This window comes from Gekko japonicus, unplaced genomic scaffold, assembly GCF_001447785.1.
Source record: "Gekko japonicus isolate JY-2015 unplaced genomic scaffold, Gekko_japonicus_V1.1 scaffold1459, whole genome shotgun sequence".
Lineage (NCBI taxonomy): Eukaryota > Metazoa > Chordata > Lepidosauria > Squamata > Gekkonidae > Gekko > Gekko japonicus.
Window position 1 is genome coordinate 683546 of NW_015164715.1, and position 22650 is coordinate 706195.

Sequence of the window (22650 nt, forward strand, 5' to 3'; positions counted from 1 at the left end):
TTTCATTTTCCTAGTGCATAATGTTTCTCAGGGGTCATTTCGTAGAAAAAGAGCTAGGGGAACTCATTAGCATAACTCATTAGCATATGCCACACCCCCTGGCATCAGGGGCCCGGCGGTGGACCTGCAAGGCCTGCGGGAGTTCGAGGAAGCCCCGCCAAGGCCCTCCCTGGCCCCAGGCAGGCAGGGGTGGGGAGAGGCGGGGAGGAAGCAACATACCCTCCCTCTTCTCCTGCCTCCTCCTGGCTGAATGAGGGCCGGAAGCGGGGCGGCCAGAAGCAGGGGCGGGGCTTCGTCATGTGCCCCGCCCCGTACCTCCCCCGGGGGAACTGCGATCCCCCGCAAACCCCCCCCCCGAAATGACATCTGGTTATTTAGTCTGTTATTTACTTATCGGTAGGGTTGTAGTTTAAAAGTAAGCCAGCACTTCTGCTGTTTTCATACGCTATCCAAGTAAAAAATCTGAAGATGTTACCAAGTCATGTATACCCCCTTGTGAAAGCAAATCAAAACTTTGTCCCACCGTGGGCTTTTCTGCATGGGTTTTGCCATCAGTTTTGGCTCTATACTGCTTCAGTTTATCCTGATTTTTTGCATGGATTTTTGTGCCTTTAGTTTTCACTTCATTCCCCCGCCCCCGGGAGGGGGGGTGTCTGACTCTTTTGAAACCACTTTTACCCTAATGTTTTTCTGGAAGTCAGTTTTGAGTTGGCATTTTCCTAGTGCATAATGTTTCTATTGGTTTTCTTTGTCCCACCCACTTGCAGCCCACTTTTCGATTATTGAGCTCTCATCATCATTCCTCCTCCAATTAAAAAAAGAGTACGTCTCTATTCTCATCCCTCAGAGAGATTTAAGGAAAAGGCATATCTCCGCGAGGGCAGAAAACTTACTTTTAAAAAAATGAAAGCTGGGAATTTAGAGAACTTTTAAAATTACAGTATATATTGATATTTTAGGGCCATTTTTTAAAAAATGAGGGGGTGCTCTAACACCACTGATCGGGACAGCCCCCTTGCTTGAAAATCCTTATTATTTAAGCCAAGTGCAGAAGGAAATACTGACTCCACAATGGTAAAATGCACAGGGGGGCAGACATGCAGAAGAATCCTGCACAAATCGATTTCAGTGCTTGTGGATCAACTCCCAAGAAAATGAGAAGTTACTCGAGAATGCAGAAAAGGCCCGTTATTCTCACAGAACATTCCTTTTTTCGAAACAGAAAAATGATAGCGGAGCTCGGCGTGGGGGAAAGAGCATGTTACAAGGAAAGTCAAGAGACACCATGTCAGAGGTCCTTGATCTTTCGCAAATAGTTGATTTGCTGAGATATCCCTCTGATGGCCCTAACAACTGAGACTCAGTAAGATCAATCTTATCTCCATATTGGGTTATTGTTGTATCCCTGCTGTGCGTATTTCCATTTCTGCATGTGTTCAACAAACACTGTGTGCACATTGCATTTTGGCAAGACAAATACTGTTATAATGTGAGTTTGAAAAGGGAAGGTTAGGATCTTTATTACTAACTGTTTTGTTTCTGCAGAGAAAATGTTGCCAGGAGCTATCTTGGGTCTTTTCTTGGCTATCCCGAGTCTCCCAAGAACCACTGGTAAGAAACAATTTGAGCAGACTAGATGTGGGAGTGGTACAGAAATGTGCCATTTGGGGTTGCATTGACAAAGCACTATGTTCAAGATATAGAGCACTGGTTCCCAAAGTGGGTAATACCACCCCCTGGGGGGCTCTGGAACGATCCAGGTGGGCAGTAGGAGCCTTGGGTGCAATTGGGGGGTGTTGAATAAAAATAAGGGGGCAGTGGAAGCATAAAGAAAGAAGAGTCCAGAAGCTCTCTAAAGCAGCCTTTTCCTGCCTTCTCCCGGTCTTCCTGGGATCAGGGGGGGAGGGGGGTCCCCACAGCCAATCACAGCCATACATTTGCAAATTGCAAATCCATGTGCACCCTTGTAAGACTAGTGTTGCTGCTGGGCTATTGTATGGTGGTTGCTGCTGGCCTCTAGCTTCAGGCCAACAACATCTTTCCTTACTTACAACAACATCTTTCTTTACTATGTGCAAATTTGTCACTGCATCTCTTTGTCCACTTCTTGAAGGTAGATTTCCAGAGGGGCGCTGGGTAATTTTTTTTCTGAAAAGGGGGCGGTAGGCCAAATAAGTTTGGGAACCTCTGAAGAGTATAACGACACTGTTACATTACAAAGCATTTGTTAATTCACAGCCGGAGTAAGGGGTCTAGTTTTATGGGGAGGGGAGAACCATGTATGTTGTGCTGAGCTCCTTCAAAGAAGGGCAGGCAGGCAATTCCAGTCATCATAGATTAAAAAGTACACAGGCCAACAAGAAACGATAAGGAGGAGAACAAGACAAAGTGATAGAAAAGGCTTGCATGACACACGAATAGGAAAATCTAGCAAGTCTAAAACAAGGAGGCATGATCACAGAGGAAAAACTGACGTTTTGATCTGAAATGTTCAAAACCAGAAAGAAAAACCAACCAAAATTTTATTAGGACCAACTGAAATGACACAAAACAGTGTGCAAGCTTTTGGATACTCTAGAAGTCTTCATCAGGCAGGGGGAGGCAGATTTCTTGGGTCGTGACCTTAAGACCTTTTCTTGTCAGCATCTTGGATCCATGTAACTGCCTACAATGTCTTTGATCTGAAATGTATTTACTAGGCAGTAAGTCCATTGATACAATGTATGGTTATATTATTATCATTGTACCTAATGTAGCATCATCTGTGTACACGGTCCTTTAAAAGGACAACGTACACATTAGCCTTACATAGAACTTGCATACTGTTTTCCGTACTCTTTTCTCTTTACTATTCAAAGGCGGCAAGGTGTCATTTAGTAAGGTACAGCAAATTGGAAGAGGGTTGTTCCCAGGAATAGGTGAACACCAATATTTCTCATGAAAGAAGAAGAAAGGAATCAATTCTCCTTTTAGCAAGGTCCTACTAAACATGTTAATGATGTTTTGATGACCAGGTTCTATTAGCTCATATAAGATCCAACAGTAATAGCTGGCAGAGCCAAAGAAATTTGCTGATGCCTCCATGGGGAACTGTGGTAAACCCTCTGTTATTCTTGATTATTCTATTCTTTGAAGTTATATTTCACCTTTAATGAAGGACTCCAAGCAGTATGTAGATTAATAACAGCAGGAAATGAGGAGAGGATGAAGACCCAGGTGCAGGCAGGCACCTATAGACAGCAATACTAAGTGTCCTTACTAGGAAGTAAGCCCCACTGAGTTCCATGGGGCTTATCTCCTGGAGACTTAGACTTGCAGTATTCGAGAGAAGCCCTAAGCAGAATCCAACTCAAGACTACCCAATAGGGCTTACTTCCAGGAAAGTGTTCTTAGGGTTGCAGTGTTAGAGCTTGCCAGGAAGGATGTGGCAAAGGCCTGCTCAACTCAGCAGAAGGGAATAGCTCACTGCAATGGCTTCAACTAATTATGAATTATGTTTGGCATCTCCATCCCCTAGCTGGGGGCAAGCTAGATGTCCTGGGATGTGCATAAGAAGTTCAGCATAGCCAAGAGAAAGTTCCAAATTGCCTTTCATCTATATGTCTGATTTACATTTTTATCCTGCCTTTCCTCTAGGGAGCAAAAGGGGAATACATTGAATTCTCAGATGGTCTCCCACTGACTAGAAGCTGGCTTCATCAAAGCTGCTGTATCAAGTACTTGCAGGGCCCACACCATATGGCACCTTCCTTGTTAGCCCCTTCTTGCTGTGGAAGAGCAGAGTCTGCCTCCCTGCACACTTTTAAGCTCAAACACTGTGAAAAATCTGGACTGTGTCATAGTTTAGTTGGGTTAGGTGGGCAACTGGGGAACAAAGGGTGAAACACCTGTGAAACAGCTCTTCTCCTTTCTATCCTCTGTAGGTATGCTGTCCTGCATTTGTGAGGAGCATCAGTGTGCTAACAAAACTTGCTCAGGAAAGGCATGTTTTGCAAGCAAACATCTGGAGCAAGGGACCATCATCACCAGGAAAGGCTGCATAGACCCCAATTCTCTGAATTGTAGAGGCGACATCACAGAGAACTTTGGCACAAAATGCTGCTCGTCTGAACTGTGTAATATGAATCTTGATTTACAGCTAGCAGGTACAGTTGCACCTTCTGATGCAAGGGTCATGGCAAGAAAGGAGAAGGGAGATGATGTTTCCTGTGGTTTCTTGCACACGAAAGATCCCTAAACAAGAATTAGACATCGCAGTGTGTTTACCTCTTTCTCACCTGCTTGGACTTGGGCAAGCTGGGAAGCCACAGCAGTCTAAAAAATAATAATAATAGTGAACTGTGATTGTTTGGGAACTCCCAGCCTTTCTTTAGCCTACAGATGAGACTACCTTAAGCTTTGGCACTTTTATGGACAATCAAGTATGTAAAGTTTCTGACAGTATAGATCCATACCCTGTTTGGGGAGCCAACTGGGTTGTTCAGAACATCATCAATATATAAACCAATAAGCCATTTTGAAACATGCTGAATAGAATTAGTTTCAGTTGTTTATAGAAATGTTATACATTAAAATGTTCAGTTATAATGTAGTAGGACCCAAGTACCATAGACAATGGTACACTGAAACATATCACTTACACCACTGTCAGCGTTATTTTTTCACAAGTTCTTCCATTGTTTTGTTGTCAGTGTTGCAAAAAGAGGCAGTCTCCTGTTACTGAACATGTCACCTCAAATAGGAAACAGGTCTTAAGAAAATTAGAAAAGTCCCACTGGATCAGACCAAAGGTCCATCTAATCCAGTTTCTGTTTCTCATGGTAGCCAACCAAATGTTCGTAGGAGGATCCAAAGAATCACAATATTGTTGCCCCACCCCCAGCAAATGATACTTGATAACATGCTGCCTCTGCGTATGGAGAGGGCACTTAGTTATTATTGCTGCTAGCCAGTAATGGACCTATATGCCATTAATTTGTATTATTATTATTATTATTATTATTATTATTATTATTATTATTATTTATTATTATTATTATTATTATTATTATTATTATTATTATTATTATTATTATTATTATATTCTATTTATATACCGCTCCTAACCCCGAAGGGTCTCTGAGCGGTTTACACAGGGGTTCCAAATTCAGTTTTAACCTACCTAAGGCCACATAGTACATAGGGGGCGGGGGTTCCTACCAGCATCTTTGCTTTCTAATTTTGTGGCCCTCATTAAATCTTATGGCACTGAATTCCATAAACTATTTATACCCCGTTTATGCCCCATTCAGTCCTAAATGTAAGTATCTTTTGCTCGGAAATATTTTTGATTGTTCAGAGCATATGCCCAAAAAGTTACCTTTATGTGCAGTGATGTACAGTATTATTGGGTCCAACAGTGTGGTTAAGTAAAAGTATTTGTCTCATACCAATGAGAATTGAGTTCAGATTAGCTACTGGCATGGAGGTGCTTCACGTGATCCTATAAAGAGTGCAGGCAGCCATTTTCCTTTACCCTGTCCTCATGGCAGCCATTTCCTCTCCCTAACACTGGGGAATTTTTTTGTTTCTGTTTTTTAAATCAGGAGTTACCTATCATTGTGTTGATATCGTGTTATAACAATAAATGTATCAGGTTCTCTGCATTCTCAGCTTTAATTTTTAAAAAAGTATGTCTCTGTCCCTGTCCCCTCCTGTTGCAGAGATATGAAAGAAAGGGAGACTCACTTTTTAAAAAAGAAAGGTGGGAATTCACAGAACCTGTTACATGTATTGTTATAATGGTATATTGATATAATGATATGCAATTGCTAATTTTTTAAACAATTGAAAAGCCCCAGTAGCCCAGCAGGGAGGATAGCTGCTATTGAGAAACTGGGGCCGGGACACTGAAACCTGCAATGGGGAAGCCCCCTTGCCACCGCACTATATCAGCAACTGCACCAGCAGTAGGGAAACCACACAAGCCTATTCCCACATGGTAACCACCTGTGAAAACCATGTACACAAAGTGTGGACAGCAGCAAGACACCAGGCAACCTTCATAAGATAATCATAACATTTAGGGTAACATAGTCTTGGTTTTGATTTGTGGATTGTGGCTTCACCCACTTCATTTACATTTTTATCCCTGGTGATAGCACAAAAGCCCCACATAAGGTTGGGGGACAAAACCATAGGTAAGTGAAAGCAACTCTCATGTTGCTCAGCTGAAGTGCCCGTAACATAGCTGTATGGGGGGGGGGGGGAACAGAGCAACATCTCCTCACACTTGCCCTACCTTCCAGCTCCATCTTGGGGGGGGAAGAAAGGCCTGTCCCACTCCCAGCACAGATGCAAGTTACCTTCAACCAGGAAGTGTGAATTGGCTGTCAGGGATCTCTTTCAAGTGAACAAAATCTTTAAAATGAAATACTGAGCGCACAGTGCTGATGAAGAACCTACTGGGAATGAGTAAAGACAACATACCTGTATATCATGTATCAGCCATCTTAAGGTTGCCATCTTATATCAGCCATCTTAAGGTTGCCAGGTCCCTCCTGGCAACCAGCAGGGGAGGGGGGACTTACTGGGAGCATCAGGGAGGCTCATCCAATGTAGTGACATGTCTGTGTCACTGCCCACATGACCTGGAAGTGATGTCATCATGTCCAGGATGTCAGGGTGATGCTCTGGTATTTGGGCAAAAACTATGGTAAATTTGGCTTCTACCACAGAGTTTTTGCCCAATTACCAGAGTGTCTCCCCAACGCCCCCGGATGTGATGATGCCACTTCCTGGTCACGTGGGCAGTGACATAGGCATACCACTGCACCTTGGATGGATCTCCCACTTTTTTAGGGTAAGCTCCCCCCCTGCCCACCAACTGATCAGCAGCAGGGAGCTTGGGCCTGTCAGCGGAGGACCCCTGCCTCCATTGGGGGAGGGAGTGTCTGGCAAACCTAAGCCATCCGTCTTGAGCTTATAGATGAAAGGACTTAAATAAATTAACACAGGCAGGAGATGTAGCACAGTGCCTGTGGGAGTACGTTGTCCCTCGAAAACAGCACTAACCAAGTGACTTTATTCTGTTTTCCTCTAATCAGAGGAAGGACAGCCAGAAGAGACCCAATCCCATCAGAAACTTCTTCTGCTGATCCTGGTTCCACTGTTTGGCACTTTGATCCTTGCTTTATTGGTTGGGCTCTTTGTATGGAAAGTGGTCCAGAGCCGCCGAAGACAAATGCTTCTAAAGTCAGATGAATGGAGGGACATGGAGGACTCCATATTAAAGGCATCTGTGACTGGCGACAGTACCTTGGAAGTAAGCAGGTGTCAAAAATACCTTTTCAGCCCTGGAATGGAAGTTCACCTGAGGCCACTTTTTTGTTTGTTTGTTTGTTTGTTTGGGAGGGAGGGAGGGAGGGAGGTCCTAGAAGGCTGGTCAACAACTCCAAGTTATAGGGTGACTCCAAGTTATAGGATTCCCACAAGGGAACAATATTCCACTTCTTGCTGCTCCCACTTGGGAGCATGCTTATGCAAAGGGAATAAGCTTTTTGTAAAGGAAAAGGAAGGGAGCCACCTAGACAAGTGGAATGGATGCTACAGCAAGCTGGAAGAAATACTGTGAGCTTCACTGGGGAGATGGAAATGCAGCCTCCACACGACTGAAAGTACCTTTTGGGTTCTGGTTAACAACATGATTTTCAGACAGTAAAGGGGAAGACGGCAGGTATAGAACCCATGTTTCCGGTTCCACAAAGCAATACTCTAACTGCACTAGCCCACAAACAAGGAAACCATAATGGGACCTTCGTACTCTCATAGGCTGGACCCAAATATTATTTGGTTGCAGAGCTAATCTGTATCCTATGCTTAGTGGAAGCTCTGTGACTGAAGAGTAGAAACAGTTCTGTTTGTCACTCTGTTGACTTCAGTGGGCATGTGTTTCCTTAAGGCATCTCTTTGCTGTTGTAATGTTATGCCAGCATAGAGACCAGACTTTGAGATGAGGAAACATGGGATCAGGACTATGCCTAAAGCTCCTCGGCTTTCCCCCCACCATGACCTAATCTCTCTCGTGTTTCTTCCCCCTTGCACCAGAATATGTACAACAGCAAATAAATTACATTGGCTTAAAGTTCCTCCATCTTAATTTGGAGTTTTGATGGTGTCATGGATTTATCACCTCTTCTACCCTCATCCAGCTAGGATAGGATTGCAGTCCTAGCAGGTGTGTGGCCATCTTCCAATATCTCTTACCTTGCTTTTCGTTCTCCAGCGTTTTACCACTTATTTGATATTGTCTCCAGGGCTGGATGAATGATGACTGCACCACTGGTAGTGGCTCTGGACTTCCCTTCCTTGTGCAAAGAACTGTTGCTCGGCAGATTACCTTGGTTGAGTGTGTAGGTAAGGCAAAATCCAATGTGTATATCAGACTGGGGAAGATTTGTCTAACGTCTGACGAATGAGAATGTAAGGCAGGGTTAGATAGATTCTTTTTTTTTTTTTAAGTACCCATAGGTACACTTTTATTAATTTTTCTTTTATAATCTACAACAAACTAATCTACACACTACAAACAGACACTCTACTACACATAACATGTATGCCAAGAGTACAGTTACATTATATGCTTATAACCAATTACTTAATTAATAGAAACGCTCTATCTCTTTCCATTCTTCTGTCTTCTGTGTTCTCAAGTCCATTGTGCCATAATTGCCTAATCTTCTATTGTACTTACATTATACCAATCATAAAACTTTTTCCATGTTTTTTGAAATGTCCACTCTTTGCTTAATCTCATTTCTAAAGTTAGTTTATCATTTTCTGCTGTTTCAAAGAGTTTATTCACAAATTCCTGTTTTGTTGGTATCACCATAGTTTTCCAATATTTGGCATATAAAATTCTTGCAGCTGTCGTCATATAAACAGTCAAATACCTATTCTCTTTTTCATAATCTTTTGGGTTAGATAGATTCATAGGGGACAGGTCTATCAGTGGCTATTTTCCATGGTGACTAAAGGGAACCTTCACATTCAGAGGCAGCAAATCTCTCCATTCCAAGGCAGCAACGGTTCTTTCCTTGGCTGGCACCCTCCCCTCCCTTCCCCTTTTCTGAATTGTTGCTATGAGTTCCCTCTCCTCTTGCCCAGAAACTGGCCCGGTTTCCAGAGCTGGGGTAGAAAATTTCCAGAATGCCATCATCATGGACTTTTTATTCAGGTCTTTAGGGCTGTGGTGGCTCAAGTGGTTAAGATGCTGAACTCCAGACTGGAAAGTCGGTAGTTCAGCAGTTCGAGACCCGGGTGCCGCATGACGGAGTGAGCTCCCGTCTCTGGCCCCAGCTCCTGCCAACCTAGCAGTTCGAAAGCAAGAAATTGCAAGTTGATAAATAGGTACCACTTCAGTGGGAAGGTAACAGCGTTCCATGCGCCTTGGCGTCTAGTCATGCCGGCCACATGACCACAGAGACATCTTCAGACAGCGCTGGCTCTTCGGCTTGGAAATGGAGATGAGCACCGCATCCTTAGAGTCAGATTCGACTGGCTTTCGAGCAAGGGAAAGCTTTACCTTTACCCTTAGTTTTATTAAATTGTCTGTAGAATTTTATTGTTTTAAATGTTTTTATGGCTTTACATCGCCCATGTACATTGCCCAGAGCCCGGCATAAACTGGGATAGGGTGATATAATCATCATCACCATCATAATCCAGAGAGAAATAAGAGAAATAATAAGAGAAAGATGTATCTATGGGCATGAAGGCTAGAAAGATTCTCAGGACCTCCTCAGGACCTTATTTGGCTATTCCCATTAAAGTTCACAGCAGGATAATGATGAACAGTGCCTTTCTAAGACCATTCATTTACTTCAAATGGAATTAGAAGAGTGTATCTCTGCTTAGGATGGCACTGCTAGTATCTAAACTGAACTATAGATTCATCTCCCAGCTCTACAAATGAGTAGAGATATTATTGAAGAGTATCAGTTGCATGAGGGCCAAAATGCATATAACATTGGTGATGGGAACTGGGTCTCTTAATATGTGATTTTGCCTCAAAACATAGCTGTGGAGGAGGGGGACAGGGCTGTGGTGTTGGAGAAGTGTGCTTAATCCCACATGCCATTTCCCTGATCAGCCCTTTCCTTCTGAGTTACTTTTAGACCCTTAGGGTTTAAACAAGAAAAGGACAGATAAGAGTATTATGCCTATATGAGCTCAAAGCAGATGGGGGGGCAGATTTAATTGTCTTTATACGTAATTCTGCAGTAATGATTTCTCCTCCCATAATTTCAGGTCAATCCGTAATATCTCTTGCTTCCAATCTAGAGCCAGATAAAGGAAGTTTACCTGACTGAAACTTTTGGTGGCCTTTTCATTTCTTCATCCCATGGGTGATTCCTACTGATGGCAAGGGCACTGTCTGAATTGTTTGTCACAAGTAATGACTGCCAGTTTTGCATATTTGCACAAGTTAGGTCGGAAGGCCTACACAAAGTGCTGTTACATCACACTTCCGCTTGCAAGGGGGCAAAGATGCCTTGCTTTCTGCCATTTTGAGAGCTGGGCAGTTTCAACAGAGAGGAAATCCAGGCTGGCCTCTCCTTCATCCACTCAGGCAAGAGTGGACCATTCATCCATTATGCCACAGCCCATGCCTGTGGTATAACTGGAGTGTATATTGACATGTTTTAAGTGTACAATTGCATAACACACAAATAACAGGAGGAGAATAGCTTTTCAGTGGAAAGACAGGATGTAAATAAATATTGTGTAAGTTAGCAAAATGCAGTGTGTCAACTGTCCCCAAACAGGCAAAGGGCGCTATGGGGAGGTGTGGCGTGGTTCTTGGCATGGAGAGAATGTGGCTGTCAAGATCTTCTCTTCCCGGGATGAACAGTCATGGTTCCGTGAGACAGAGATCTACAACACAGTGCTGCTGAGGCATGACAACATCCTAGGTGAGCAGAAATGACACTGTCCCTCCAGAAACATCGGCACAGAGATATCAGTGCCCTGACTGTCCCTGGATAGGACCACTGTTTCTCACACACATATGTCACACATGCATCCATATACTTCACACCTGTCTTAATATTCCCAACTAGAAGCCAGAGGATAGTACCAGTCAGCAATGACAACAAGAAGAGAACATCAACTGTCCTATATGTCCCACTACCCCTAGAGTAGTGGGGGGGGGGGGGAAGGGACCTGCTACTTATCTTTTCCACACCAAGCAGCACTCTCTGTAACTAGGAGCGAGACCAGTGCTTGTGACACACAGCTCTCATCATACCTTCGGTGCCATGGATTTCCGGGGGTTCTGTGCCAGGGGAATTGCCTGGTCCAAGGAACCAGTCAAGGGATCACAATAGGAGTAGGAGGAGAAGGGAAAAGACAGAGGGGGCCTCTGATGGAAGTGAGATAGCAGCAAATTACAGCCTAAAGCCAGGCTTCTCTGAAAGACCTGGCACAACCCCTAGGGTTGTTTGCAGAAAAATCTTTATTTTAAAGGAGGGGATGAAATAAAGCAAAAAGATTCTAAAATGCTGAACTCTCATGAGGTTACTTCACAAGATCTCAGCAGCCTTGTTGTCTGCAGGTGTCAAAAATGGCTGATGCAGTCACATTTTGAAACTTGAGTTGGGGGGGACAAAAGATTGGGCGGGCGGGCAGAACAAGAAGAGAGATGGAGGGAGGAAGGGAAGAAAACTGGAGCAAAAAGGGGAAAGACAGGCTAGAGCGAGGGAAGGAAACAGGGAAAGGAGATAAGCCAGAGGGGCTGCTTAGGGGAGGGAAGGAAGGTAAGTGGAGATAGCAAGGGGAGGAGGGTCAATGGGAGTCATCAGATCACTCCTCCCATGAGTCTATGTGTGGGTCCTCTGCTTGTATAAATCTAATAGCAGACCGGTAAAGTTCAGTTAATACATTATCAATGGAATTAAAACCATGCTATCCAGTTAAAAAACAAAATAAAAACCAAAGTCAACTGCTTCTGAAGAGCACTGCCTCACACTGCCTCCTGGACTGCAAAGGGGGAGGCAGCCCTCACATCACTTTGCAACCCATTCTGCAAGGATGCAGCTACCACTGAGAGCATTTTGGCCCAAGTAGTCACTGACCTTACCACGCTTAGGGAGGGAATAGAACACAGGCTTTGATGAGTCTTTCTGAGCTCATATGGAGACAGGAAGACCTTCAGGTTTGTAGGTCCCAAGCCTTTAAATACTGGACCCAGCAACAAACTGGTAACCAGAGCAGTTGATTTAATACTGCTGTATAAGCTGAGGCAGGCACCATCTTAGAAAATAAATCCCTTGCTGTATGACAGAGGAGGAGAGTGCCTCTTCCAGGATAACGCCTGCCAACTGCAGGTTTTTGTAAGTATTTTTGGATGAGTTTATGTGTTCATTGATTTTTTTTAATTTGCTGTGCAATTAATCAGGGTCAATCAAAGGGTTTTTTTAATAAATATCTTGATCTAACTCACTAGTTGTTGCAACCCTGGCAAAGGCATGTAAACATTGATGAAGGAAGCCACAGGATGGAAGGGGACTGTCAGGCTCAGGAGCTTTCAAATCTCCGGGGAGGAGGGAGTGGCAGCTTTTAAAGTTAGTAAAAGGTCAGCAAGGCCCAATGGAGAACCGTGTTGAGCCTTCCCCAGCCGATCCTCCTCGCCTTCTTTTTATGATAATTTGAAAGAGAAAGGAATAGAAAGGAGAAAGGATGTCCACACTGGGGAAAGGCTATAGCATGGCATGTACATATGTAAGACATTAGGGGCTGGGAAGACCCTCTGTCTGAGACCCTGCAGAGCTATTTCCAGTTAGGACTCCCAGTACTGGTCCAAGTCTTTCTATCAAAGAAAAATGGTGGCAGGGGAGAGCAGTATTATTGTGGACAGAGGCGTTTCTGTAATTTTCAGCATAGGCAACCATTTCCGAAATTATAGCCATGTGCATAGCCTATTCATGAGCTCTGCCCTCCTTCGCTACCCATAGGGTTCATTGCCTCTGACATGACTTCAAGGAACTCGAGCACACAGCTGTGGCTGATCACCCATTACCACGAGCACGGCTCCCTCTATGACTACCTGCAGTGCACGACACTGGATGTGGAGACCTGTCTGCGCCTGGCCTCCTCCATCATCTGTGGGCTTGTTCATCTGCACGTGGAGATCTTTGGCACACAGGGCAAGCCGGCCATCGCTCACCGTGACCTGAAGAGCCGAAACATCCTGGTCAAGAAAAACAGACAATGCTGCATTGCTGATCTGGGTGAGTGGGCTTGAGTCGCTGACCAAGCCCTGCTGGCAGATCAGAAGTACTCTGCAACAATGTATGAGGGTGTTTTCTAGGGGAGGGTGTCTGGGGCATTTCATACTCTTTTAGGGCCAAACTAGATGTGACCCACACCATTTAGAAATCATTTAAAATGCCACAAGGAGCAACACAGCAGTCTTGTCCCCCTCTGCGCCTTTTCAAGTGCCAAAACAGCCATGGGGAAGGTGCAACAATTTTGGCACTTGATCAGGTGTGGGGGGGGAGACAAGAGTAACAGTCCACCTCACAGTGGGCATTTTGAAGTGACTTTAAAATGACTTGTGACGGCCACAAGGATGCCATCGTGTCTAGTCAGTTCTTCAGTGCAACCGTAAGCAGAGTCATACCCTGATAAGTCCACAGCCCATCAAGCAGAACTCCACCTCTATCCATGGTCCCTTCCAGTGTTCCCTCTAAGCTGAGTTAGTGTGAGCTGGCTCACAGTTTTTTAGCCTCCAGCTCACAGATTTTTGTCTTAGCTCAGGAAGGATGGCTCCAGAGCAGATTAATCTATGCAGTAGCCAAATCACTCGCTCACAACTTTAATGCCAGTAGCTAACAAAGTAGAATTTTTGCTCACAAGACTCCACAGCTTAGAGGGAGCATTGCTGCAGACTTCAGTCAGCTAAGGCCTCCCTCTGTGAACACACAGCCACCTTGCCAGTAGAGTGTGCTGAATATCCTCCCACAGACTGAGAGGAGAGGGGGTTTCATTCACCCTTGTCCTCTACCTCCCTCCTGACCTCACACCCTTCTGCTTGAGGAGCAAGAGTCAGCACGTCCTCCCTCCTGACCTCACACCCTTCTGCTTGAGGAGCAAGAGCCAGCACGTCCTCTCAGCTGACTTCCCTTTGCCATACGAAGGGCCTGGCCCACCCTGGGCAGAGCCCTGTAATGGTAGCTCTATCCCCCAGAACTCCCATGAACTCCAAGCTGCCATGCTTCAACTTAGTTGTGACTCATCCCCTCACTTCCATCCCACCCCACTCAAGACTGCCTCTCGGCTGACTGTCAGGCAGCGGGCTGTTAAAGGACCACTCACTGTCAGCCAGTTGGCAAGAAGGTGTTACCTTAAATATGTCACCCAGGTTGCTAACTTGGCAAGTGGGTGCCAAGGAGTTGGGGATCCCTGGGGTCCCTCAGTTCTGCAGCAGGCTGCTTGGTATTTTAAGAGGCTCCTTCTCTCTGCTTTCTGTATGTAATTGACCGGCTCAACATACTAGTCCTGAGGAACTCCACATACAGCAAATTCTGTGGAAGGTCTTTTCATCCATCAGCCCCCACATTTCTAATGGCCTTTCTGGGGAACCGGATATTGGGAGTGGGTTACCAATAGCCCACATGCATTCAGAAGGATTGGATATGGATAGGGGGAAAAGAAGGACCTAAAATGCGAGTGAGGGGCTGCCACCACTTAGTGCACACTGAGTCACCCAAAGGGTCCCCAGTGAATGGTGTCTTACCCATACCTTCCCTCAATAGCACCCAAGAATCAGCTGTCTCCTGGCAGCTATGGAGAGATGGCACTGCTGCTGTTACTGCTGGCGGGTGGCCAGGTCACACCCTGGGGTCAAGGCACTGAAACAGACTCCACTTGTTCTGTAGCCAGGCATGGAGCAGTTGTCACATCTTCGGTCTGTGGGCTCCTCTCCTCCTCCTCCTGCTGTCCATCTTCCCTTGCCAGTCCCTCTGAGCAGGAGATCAATAGTGCTTTCCCAGTCCACAATGGACAGTTTGGCACTGCAATTCCATTTAAAAAAAAATTAAAAATCGCAACAACCCAGGTCATGAAAAAGATGAAAGAATGACAGGGAAAACACTGGAATGCAACTATTTGGAAACAGCAGCATCAAGCGTCTCAATAATAGCCAAGTGATGGAGGGATGGAGATGGCATTGGTTGCCCTCTTGGACAATCTCCACAGACAGCTGGATCGGTTCAGGTTGGCACTGCTGATATTACTTGATCTCACAGTGGCATTCGACACAGTTGACCACGATCTGTTGACTCACTGCCTCGCCGACACTGGAATCCATGGGGTAGCCTTGCAATGGCTTACTTCATTTCTCCATGACTGGGGACAGAGGGTGGCACTGGGAGGGACAGTGTCCCCAAGGTACCCACTAGAATGTGGGGTTCTTCAGGGGGCACTTCTCTCCCCGGTGTTGTTTAACATCTATATGCACCCCCTTGCCCAGCTAGTGCGGAGCTTTGGGCTGGGGTGTCATCAATATGCCAATGACACCCAGCTATTCCTGTTGATGGGTGGCCGGCCAGATACCATTCCCAGGCACCTAGCCAAGTGATTGGAGGCTGTGGTGAGATGGTTAAAGCAGAGTCGACTGAATCCAGGGAAGACGGAGGTTCTGTGGCTGGGTGGGGGAGAGCCACGACTGAGTCGCCAGCTCCCGAATCTTGAGGGTGTGCTTCTGTCACCGGCACAGACCATCAGGAACCTGGGCGTAACTTTGGACTCCTCCTTGTCCACAGAGGCACAGGTTGTGAAGGTTGCCAAGCTGGCGTTTTTTCAGCTACACCATGTTAGGCAGCTGGCTCTCTACCTGTCTCGCCCTGACCTAGCCATGGTAATCCATGCAACGGTCACCTTGAGGTTAGACTATTGTAATTCAGTCTACGTGGACCTGCCCTTGCACCTGACCCGGAAGCTCCAACTGATCCAAAATGCAACCACATGGGTCCTTACTGGGACCCCTCGGACAGCACACATCCAACCAATGCTGTGCGAGCTGCACTGGCTTCCAGTGGAGCACCGGATCAGGTTCAAGGTTTTGGTGCTGACCTTTAAGGCCCTTAACAGCCAGGGACCCACATACTTTCAGGATTGCCTCTCCCAGTATGCCCCTAGAAGAGCATTATGCTCAGGAAATAAGAACCTTCTGGTAGTCCCCGGCCCGAGGGAAATCCGGCTGTCCTCGACCAGGGCCGGACTTTCCAGTGGAACTCTCTGCCAGAAGACATCCGTGCCCTGCAGGAATTACTACCTTTCCACAGGGCATGCAAGGCAGAGATGTTCCATTGGGCCTTTGGTTGAGGACAGCAACAGAGCATTCTCAACCATTTCCGTATCCCTCAAAACCCCTCCCACCCGGGGAGGCTGGGGAGGTCAATTTTTTCCACCTTCTTATACTTGTACATGTGTACTTTTTTATCTATTGATGCCAATTGCCTGGTTTTAATTTAGATTTTAAATTGAGAACTTGTATATCATCTTGTTGTGAGCCGCCCTGAGCCCTACTGTAGGGAAGAGTGGCCTAACAAATCTAATTTAATAAATAATTTAATTTAATAAATGATGGCAATTCCGGAGAAAATGGCTAGTGTGAAAGCAACCTAAGGCATGCCGACACCACCAAGCCTCCAAGTTATATCACTAGCATCACAAAATGTGTGTATCCTCTTAAACACTCTGCATTCCCATGTCAGAGACAAATTAAGATCTAGAGAAATTAAGTACTTTGCCAGGGGTCACACAAGATTTGGCAGGATGCTGAATTTGGCTCTTATTGCAGAAGGATCTAAGTGATGGTCACTTTCCTAGGAAAGCATTCTTCTAAAAATTGGCATCATTTTTCTCTTTCAGGTCTGGCAGTCATGCATTCCCAGAGCAATGACTACTTGGACATTGGGAACAATCCACGGGTAGGCACCAAAAGATACATGGCACCTGAAGTTGTAGATGAACAGATCCGTATGGACTGTTTTGAATCCTTCAAGCAGACAGACATCTGGGCGTATGGCTTGGTCCTCTGGGAGATAGCCCGCAGAACAGTTGTTAACGGTAAGGGAAATGAACTGAAAAAAACACAAAATATATTTTAACTTATAGCAATTTAGGTTGAAAAGTAAATCTTCACATGGTCAGCATGTCCAGATTTTCATAGATCATAAATTCCATATTCCAAATATAATAATGTTGACTTTCCAATGATAGCATTTTCTTTTTATCAGCAATGACTATCTCTGAACAGTGAGGTTCCATTTAACTATCCTATGCAATAGCTGTTTACTAAATATTTTCCACAGCTTATTCCCTCGAGGTGAGGACATATTCATACCATCATTTTGGTGCCGGGTCGCTGTAGGAGAAAATCTTTCTATGTCACGGGCAGTCTTGGTGATTCTGGGTCCAGGAGGGCCCCATAATCACTGCCACTCCCTGAGCACCCCACCACCATTGGGATCCAAGCAAGGGGTGGTCCTCACCCACTGTGAGGTGGGCACTACTGCTGCTGCCACTCAGGTAGAGCAGGTACGGGTGGTGGTGGCCATGGGCAGTCACACCGGCAACATTGGGTTGAGGATAGCTGCCCTTGTTGCGCATTGGTTAAAACCATGTCTGGTTTGTGTTGAAGCCTAGCTTGTGGCAAGGGGGCTGTATGTATTTTTCACTGGCTGCAGGATTCAGGTTTAGGTACGATGTCATAAACACTGCAGAAGTGATGTTTGCAGTGGTGTGACAAAGCCTCCTCCGGCTCCGTACAGGTGAGTTCAGACGTCAGAACCCAGCTGGCCATGGGTTGGGAGCCAACAGAGGCCAGCTTCTGAAGTGCTTTTACTGCATCTCCCGCACTCATATGAGCAGACCAAGACAAGGAAGTGCTTGTCAAGACAGACTGAAGGGTAGCTGGCTTGCAGAACTCACCACCTCAAGACATGATGATGGCCACAGGTTTAGGTGGGATTTAAAAGGGGTCTGGACAGATTTATGAAGGATAGGTCTATCACTGGCTATTATACATGACAGTCAAACGAAGCCTCCAGTTTCAGAGGTAGAATGCCCCTGATTGTCAGGTGCTGGGGAGCAGTCAGCGGGGTACCAGCAGGCCCCACCAGTGGGCTTTTCTCTGGCATGTGACCAGCCACTGCTGGAAAGAGGATGCTGGCTTGGATGGGCCATTCGTCTGATCCAGCATGATCAGTGTGATGTAGTGGTTAGAGTACTGAAGTCAGATCTGGGAGACTCAAGTTCAGATCCCCGCTCTGCCATGAAAACGTGCCAGTCACACACTCTCCACCTGGGAGGAATTGTTAGGATAAAAGGGAAGAAAATGATGTCAGGCACTTTGAGTCCCCATCGGGGAGAAAGGGGGGGTAGAAATGAAGTAAATATATTAAAAAATGTCTTTAGGTTCTTGTGAGCTTAACCGTACAATCTTAAACAGGGTTATATATCCTTCTAATCCAATGGACTTCAGTGAACTTGGAAGGGCATAGCAGTGCTTCAGATTGCACTCTGAGCATCTTGACTGGAAGCAGGAGAATTTCAGTGAGCCCTGCAGACAGCCGCTAGTTCTCATCAAGGGAAGTCTGTGAGCGGCAAATGTGGCAGCAAAGTAAATCATCTGTTTAGGATTTACAACAGCAGCTGAAGGCCAGGACCAGACTGGGGGCCTGGCCCATCTCCATTGCAGAAATAATCACTAATCACGCCTGTTAATATGATGGTTTTCGGCTGCTCTAGTTTTGGGGTGGTGTTCGTTCTCGTTCTCTCTCTCTCTCCCTCCCTCCCTCTCCTTTTTCCACGCGAATGATTAGCTGTAAATTATAAACACTGTAATCTAGTGTCAGCGCCCGACTTGCTGATTAAAGGGGCCATTAGACTCAATCAGCACTTTGTTTGTTCAGCACTGATTAGGTAACCAGCAGCATCGGAGCTCCATCTGGCAACTGGCCACATCCATGGAATTTCCCATCTCCTCCGGCCAATGGGGGGTGGGGGGGGCAGTCAGCCACAAAGCCAGTCCTGCTCCTTTCTGAATAGAAATGCAGAGGCCTTAGTGGGGGCACCACCTGCATCAGTTTTCCCTTCTTGTGCTCTTAACACTTCCTCAGGAGAGAAGAAAATATGCAGCAATGCTTGTCTGTAGTGAAGACAGGTGGTGGGTTGGCTGCATGGCACAGTGCAGGATGAGCAGCTGAGCTCTGGAGCTGCACAGTGCAGAGAATTTGATCCTGAGTAGTAGAAATGAGAGATCACGCCAGGCCCTCCTGTCTTCTGCTGTCCTCTGAAGTTGGCTCAATTTCATGTTCGTTGCATCGATGACACTAACCATCTCATCCTTTGCTGTCCCCGAGAGACTGCTGAATTGCAATTGATAATGAAGCTCAAGACAATGCATCCACCTGGATTGAATCGAGGTTTCCTGTCTCATTACCAGTGCTGATTTCTCCACACCCTATTACCCCTCTCACCTAAATCCAATCACACCTGCTGTTGATATTCACCTGCTATTGTCATTTGCCTGCTAATGTCGTTCGGCATCTGAAATCACTCCACTTTCCAATAAGTAGGATGGATGGACTCCCATTCTAGATGTATCTGAAGAAGTGAGCAGTGACTCACAAAAGCTCCTACCCTGCCACATATTTTGCTAGTCTTTAAGGTGCTACTGGACTCTTGCTCTTTTCTGCTTCTACAGACAGACTAACACGGCTACCCATCTTGAGCCTGAGTAGTGCGGCCCTGACCTGGATAGCCCAGGCTAGCCTGATCTCATCAGATCTCACGGTTGGCCCAGGTTAGTATTCGATGGGAGACCACCAAGGAAGTCCAGTGTTTTTAAGGAGAGGCAGGCAATGGCAAACCACCTCTGAACGTCTCTTGTCTTGAAAATCGGAGGGGGTTGTTATAAGTCAGCTGTGACTTGACTGGGGGAGGGGAAGTACAGAATGCACCATCCTATGAATCTCAGTTCTCATTTTAAAAAATAACCAAGGTCCATAAAAGGATTGTATAGAGATGTGCATAATTTTAGAAGAGCTCCCAACGTGGAAGCCAACTCATCATGTTTTGGTCTGACATGGAGTCTTGATTCCCAGATCCAGCTAAAGGGGAAACCATTTATTTTTACTTTTTATTTGCATTCTTTATAATCCTCCTTTCTCACTAAGAGTGAGTCAAGGTAATCATACAGTGTAAGTCAATGCAGTCAACAAATCAGGACATCCAGTAAGCAATGTAATAGAATTAAAACTGCAAAAATCTGAAACAAAGCATTAACACAACGTGTTAAATGATGCAGAAATTACATAGCAGGCTAAGACATGCGGCAGCAGATTACAGATACTATAGAATCACAGAATTGGAAGGTATCTCCAGGGTCATCTAGTCCAACCCCCTGCACAGTGCAGGAAATTCACAACTACCTCCCCCCCCACACTGCCAGTGACCCCCTGCTCCATGCCCAGAAGATGGGCACAGTAGTACATAGTAGTGTAATCCATATTCCCTTTCCCTTCATTAAAGCATCTTTCTGAACCATTCCTATTACCTGTGTAAAAATGCCCTGAATAAATCATTTTTGCATCATTTAAGGAATGCTCGATGAGTGGGAGCCTTCTAGTCCTACTCAAGCAGGCCATTCCATAATGCGGGAGTTAGAACAGAGAATGTATATGTACGGGCAGTTCTTGATGTTGCCCATTTGCAGGGTGGTACCTGCAGAAGGCCCTGCTCAGATGAGCAAAGCTGTTGTTACAGAGCATATGAGAAGACACGATCCTGCAGATATCAGGGTCCAAGGTAATGACATACATCACATACAGCACCTTGAACTGAACCTGGTAACAGATGGGCAGCCAATTAAATGACTGGGAGTAATACACACACTCCTCCTAGTACCAGTGTTCCCTCTAAGCTGAGTCAGTGTGAGCTAGCTCACAGTTTTTTAGCCTCCGGCTCACAGATTTTTGTCTTCACTCAGGCAGGATGGCTCCAGAGCAAACGAATTTATGCAGTAGCCAAATTGCTCGCTCACAGCTTCAATGCCGGTAGCTCCCAAAGTAGAATTTTTGCTCACAAGACTCCACAGCTTAGAGGGAGCATTGCCTAGCACCCCATAATAACTGAGCTTCGGCATGCTGCACCAATCAGAATCTCCAAGTTGACTTTGAGGGGAGATCTATGTAGTGTATTCATGATCGATAGCACTGATTGACTGGGAACCTGTAGGGCCACCAGCCCAGTTTCTCCCTGAAGTAGTTTTCCACCATTTTAAAAATGGAAGACAGACAGACAAACATAATGTTAATATATATATATATATATATATTCAGCACTTCAAAAGGGTAAACAGCTTACATGAAGCATGGGGCAAGCATTGGATTTGTTAACCTGTATGACTTTTAAATGAATTGTGAAGGCTTGGGGAAGTTAGGCTTAACCCACAAGAGGATAATACATCAAGACATTACTTGTATATGTGTCTGTATGTATCCAAAGTTAAAAAGGTGGAAACATTCAAAGTAAGTTACTTTATTGGTCCAAATAAAAAACACTAGGTCTACATTGAATATTAATAGAATCATAGAGCTGGAAGGAGCCATATAGACCATCTAGTCCAACTCCCTGCCCAATGCAATTCTTATAGATTACAAGTGGGAACCCGCAAGGATTTGCGCAAGGCATCTCATGTCCCCCTCTCCCACTGTTTCCTCTTTCGCTTCCATAGTCTCTCCCCTTTTCCTGCTTCCTTCTCTCATTCTTGGAGTGAGTGGGGGCTGGTGATCTCTTGGTGTATTTTTTCTTTTTTTTGATTTCACATTATTTTGCAAACCTAGGGCCCTTTTCAGATTTATAGCAAGATCTGTCTTGCCCATTCACAGCTCCACTCACTGGATTTAAGTATCCAAAGATATCTGGACTATTAGAATATAAGATTAAGATTATATATATATATATATATATTCAGCACTTCAAAAGGGTAAACAGCTTACATGAAGCATGGGGCAAGCATTGGATTTGTTAACCTGTATGACTTTTAAATGAATTGTGAAGGCTTGGGGAAGTTAGGCTTAACCCACAAGAGGATAATACATCAAGACATTACTTGTATATGTGTCTGTATGTATCCAAAGTTAAAAAGGTGGAAACATTCAAAGTAAGTTACTTTATTGGTCCAAATAAAAAACACTAGGTCTACATTGAATATTAATAGAATCATAGAGCTGGAAGGAGCCATATAGACCATCTAGTCCAACTCCCTGCCCAATGCAATTCTTATAGATTACAAGTGGGAACCCGCAAGGATTTGCGCAAGGCATCTCATGTCCCCCTCTCCCACTGTTTCCTCTTTCGCTTCCATAGTCTCTCCCCTTTTCCTGCTTCCTTCTCTCATTCTTGGAGTGAGTGGGGGCTGGTGATCTCTTGGTGTATTTTTTCTTTTTTTTGATTTCACATTATTTTGCAAACCTAGGGCCCTTTTCAGATTTATAGCAAGATCTGTCTTGCCCATTCACAGCTCCACTCACTGGATTTAAGTATCCAAAGATATCTGGACTATTAGAATATAAGATTAAGATTTTTTCTACCAGTGCT

General features: G+C 45.2%; 1 protein-coding gene across 1 annotated transcript in view; it reads left to right on the forward strand.

Annotated features, from left to right (window-relative positions):
• The window catches only part of LOC107108995 (serine/threonine-protein kinase receptor R3-like), a 67961-nt gene that overhangs the window by 21265 nt on the left and 24046 nt on the right, over positions 1-22650 (forward strand). Inside the window, exons 2-8 of the mRNA XM_015409563.1 lie at positions 1546-1611; positions 3924-4145; positions 7086-7303; positions 8295-8394; positions 10806-10952; positions 12993-13268; positions 16915-17112. Coding sequence (XP_015265049.1) covers positions 1551-1611; positions 3924-4145; positions 7086-7303; positions 8295-8394; positions 10806-10952; positions 12993-13268; positions 16915-17112 — 1222 coding nt within the window. The 5' untranslated portion in view covers positions 1546-1550. The remainder of the gene's footprint in view (positions 1-1545; positions 1612-3923; positions 4146-7085; positions 7304-8294; positions 8395-10805; positions 10953-12992; positions 13269-16914; positions 17113-22650) is intronic.